The 3,539-nt window shown below is 43.3% G+C and overlaps 2 protein-coding genes across 2 annotated transcripts in view; both read left to right on the top strand.

Annotated features, from left to right (window-relative positions):
• The window catches only part of MNAT1 (MNAT CDK-activating kinase assembly factor 1), a 209,651-nt gene that overhangs the window by 14,085 nt on the left and 192,027 nt on the right, over nt 1-3,539 (top strand). The window lies entirely within an intron of this gene.
• LOC102752480 (spastin-like) lies at nt 951-2,695 on the top strand. The gene is given in 3 exon segments (XM_015566471.1): nt 951-1,190; nt 1,193-2,254; nt 2,257-2,695. Coding segments are annotated over 3 exon segments (1,599 nt in total). The 5' UTR covers nt 951-994; the 3' UTR covers nt 2,598-2,695.

Below are 3,539 nucleotides of genomic sequence, written 5' to 3'. Positions count from 1 at the left end.
GGGTGCCGTGCCAGCCTGGGTGAGGGGCTGAGGGTCGTTTTCAGACTGGCCACAGCCCCTTCAGGGTGGGGATCCCCACTGGGGTGCCTGGCCAGCCTGGGTGAGGAGCTGATGGCTTGTTGCAAGTTGGCCACAGCCCCTTCAGGGTGGGGATCCCCACTGGGGTGCCTGGCCATCCTGGGTGAGGGGTTGATGTCTGTTTGCAGGCTGGCCACAGCCCTTTCAGGGTGGGGGTTCCTACTGGGGTCCCTGGCCAGCTTGGGTGAGGGGCTGAGGGCCGTTTTCAGGCTGGCCACACCCCCTTCAGGGTGGGGGGTCCTGCTGGGGTGCCTGGCCAGTCTGGGTGAGGGGCTGATGGCTGTTTGCAGGCTGGCCAAGCCCCCCAGCGGGGACCCTCACCCCATGAGGGTGTAGCCATCCTGGGTTAGGGGCTGATGGCTGTTTGCAGTTTGGCCACTGCCCCCAGCCACCCAAGCTCCCAGTGGAGGCTGGCTGGAAGCAGGTATCTGGGGTTTATTTATGTTCTATAATTGAAACTTTATTGTCTTGAGCGGAGGCCACAGCCGGCCAGGGTAGGCTGGAAGCTTAGTTTCCTCTATTGCCGGGGTAACCAGGCCTCCTACTTGCTCCAGCTCCGTGGCTGCCAGCCACCATCTTGTTTGGGTTAATTTGCATATAGTTGCTCTGATTGGCTGGTGGGTGTGGCTTGGGGTGTAGCAGAGGTATGGTCAATTTGCATGTTTCTCTTTTATTAGATTAGATAAATAAATTAGAAAGTACTATTAGCCCAGGCCAGTGTGGCTCAGTTGGTTGGAGCATCAATCCTACACTGAAAGGTCCCAGGTTCTATTCCTAGTCAGGGATGTAACTTGTTGATGTTTCTCTTCTACATTGATATGCTCCCTTCCTCCCTCCCTCTTCCTTTCTCTCTCTCTCTCAAATAAATAAAAACATATCCTCCAGTGAGGACTAAAAAAAAAAAAAAAAGAAGAAAATGTTAAAAAAAAGTATTACTAAAGAAACAGAGATGGCCGCCAAGAGGAGCTCCCTGACCGCACCGGCCTCGCCCCCGCTGCCGGTGCCGGGCGCGGAGGCCGAGTTCATCCGAGCCTTCCACAAACAGGCCTTCGAGTACATCTCTGTTGCTCTGCACATTGATGAGGATGAGAAAGCAGGACAAAAGGAGCAAGCTTGGAATGGTATAAGAAAGGTATTGAAGAACTAGAAAAAGGAGTAGCTGTCATAGTTACAGGACAAGGTGAACAATGTGAAAGAGCTAGATGCCTTCAAGCTAAAATGATGACTAATTTGGTTATGGCCAAGGACTGTTTACAACTTCTAGAGAAGCTGCAACCAGTTTTGCAATTTTCCAAATCACAAACAGACGTCTATAATGACAGTACTAACTTGACATGCCACAATGGACAGCTCCAGTCAGAAAGTGGAGCAGTTCCAAAAAGAAAAGATCCCTTCACACAACCTAGTTATTCGCTGTCTCGTTCAAAGACAGTTATGAAAGCTGGATCCACAGGTCTTTCAGGCCACCACAGAGCACCCAGTTGCAGTGGCTTATCCATGGTTTCTGGAGTGAGACAAGGCCCTGGTCCTGCAACTGCCACTCATAAGAGTACACCCAAAACAAATCGAACAAATAAACCTTCAACCCCTACAACTGCTGCTCGTATAAAGAAAGACTGGAAGAATTTTAGGAACGTGGACAGTAACCTTGCGAACCTTATAATGAATGAAATTGTAGACAATGGAACGGCTGTTAAATTTGATGATATAGCTGGCCAAGAATTAGCAAAACAGGCACTACAAGAAATTGTCATTCTTCCTTCTCTGAGGCCTGAGTTGTTTACAGGGTTTAGAGCTCCTGCCAGAGGATTGTTACTCTCTGGTCCACCTGGAAATGAGAAAACAATCCTGGCTAAAGCAGTAGCTGCAGAATCTAATGCAACCTTCTTTAATATAAGTGCTGCAAGCTTAACTTCAAAATATGTGGGAGAAGGAGAGAAGTTGGTGAGAGCTCTTTTTGCTGTGGCTTGAGAACTTCAACCTTCAATAATTTTTATAGATGAAGTTGATAGCCTTTTGTGTGAAAGAAGAGAAGGAGAACATGATGCTAGTAGATGCCTAAAAACTGAATTTCTAATAGAATTTGATGGTGTACAGTCTGCTGGGGATGACAGAGTACTTGTAATGGGTGCAACTAATAGACCACAAGAGCTTGATGAGGCTGTTCTCAGGCGTTTCACCATGTGTCTTTGCCAAATGAGGAGACACGACTACTTTTACTAAAAAATCTATTATGTAAACAGGGAAGCCCATTGACCCAAAAAGAACTAGCACAACTTGCTAGAATGACTGATGGATACTCAGGAAGTGATCTAACAGCTTTGGCAAAAGATGCAGCGCTGGGTCCTATCCGAGAACTGAAACCAGAACAAGTGAAGAATATGTCTGCCAATGAGATGAGAAATACTCGATTATCTAACTTCACTGAATCCTTGAAAAAGATAAAACGCAGTGTGGGCCCTCAAACCTTAGAAGCACACATAGGTTGGAACAAGGACTTTGGAGATGCCACTGTTTAAGAAAATACCTTTGTAAGCCTACAGAACCTTTTCTTATCAAGAGAGAAACACCATCTTCAGTGAATAGTTATCAGCTACAGAAACTCAGCCTAAGTTTACAGGACTTTTAGAGTCTTACAATTCTTTATGCATCCCAGAAAATAAACCATAAAACAAATTTAAATAAAATATACAATGCAAATGGAATATTTTGTTTAAGGCCTTCTTGCCTTGATAGTAATGGCTATCCCGATGAGCAGGGTAAGTTAGAGCACAATAAACACTGGTTCTGGTCTTCTTTACCAATTTAATCAGAATGTAAATCATAATTTATATATGTGTTGCAGATGAAAGTATTCAGAGACAGTAAAGGGTGAAAGACACAACAGCCATTGGTTGTCTTCTGATGTCTTTTTTTAAAATAGTAATTTTTCCCATTTTCCTCTCCTACTGTTGTCTTTACTATGGGTAATTGGAATGCCAAACATTTTTTTTTTCCCTTTTCTTTTTACAAATTGTGTGCCAAATGAAACTTTTTTCTGTGTAACAGAAATAGGAAAAAGGATTTTGAAGGCTTTTTCTCCATAAAACTACAGACATTAAACAATTGTGTTCTTTTCACTTTTTTATTTTTCTAGTTCCTTTCTACCAAACAATTTATAAAGCAATATGAGAGCAACAAAATAAGTCTAATAAAAGAGGAGAAATTTACAAGTTTTGAGTCACTCTGTCATACAACATGTAGATCAATCCTTGTGTGACCACAGTACTTTTTTAAAAAATATATTTGCCAGAAATCTATTGAGACTGTTAACTTATTCCTAATGGAATTTATTTCCTGCTAGAATTATCCTAATACTTACGAAAGCCAATTTTAACAGCTGTAAAAGTAGTTCCTGTGTGAGAGAAGGGAAGTACTGGGAGCTAAGACATTTCTAATTCATGATTATTACTTTCTTACTG

The sequence above is a fragment of the Myotis davidii genome, unplaced genomic scaffold (assembly GCF_000327345.1).
Source record: "Myotis davidii unplaced genomic scaffold, ASM32734v1 scaffold281, whole genome shotgun sequence".
NCBI lineage: Eukaryota > Metazoa > Chordata > Mammalia > Chiroptera > Vespertilionidae > Myotis > Myotis davidii.
Note: the sequence above shows the minus strand (reverse complement) of the source record. Positions and strands in the feature narration are given on the sequence as shown.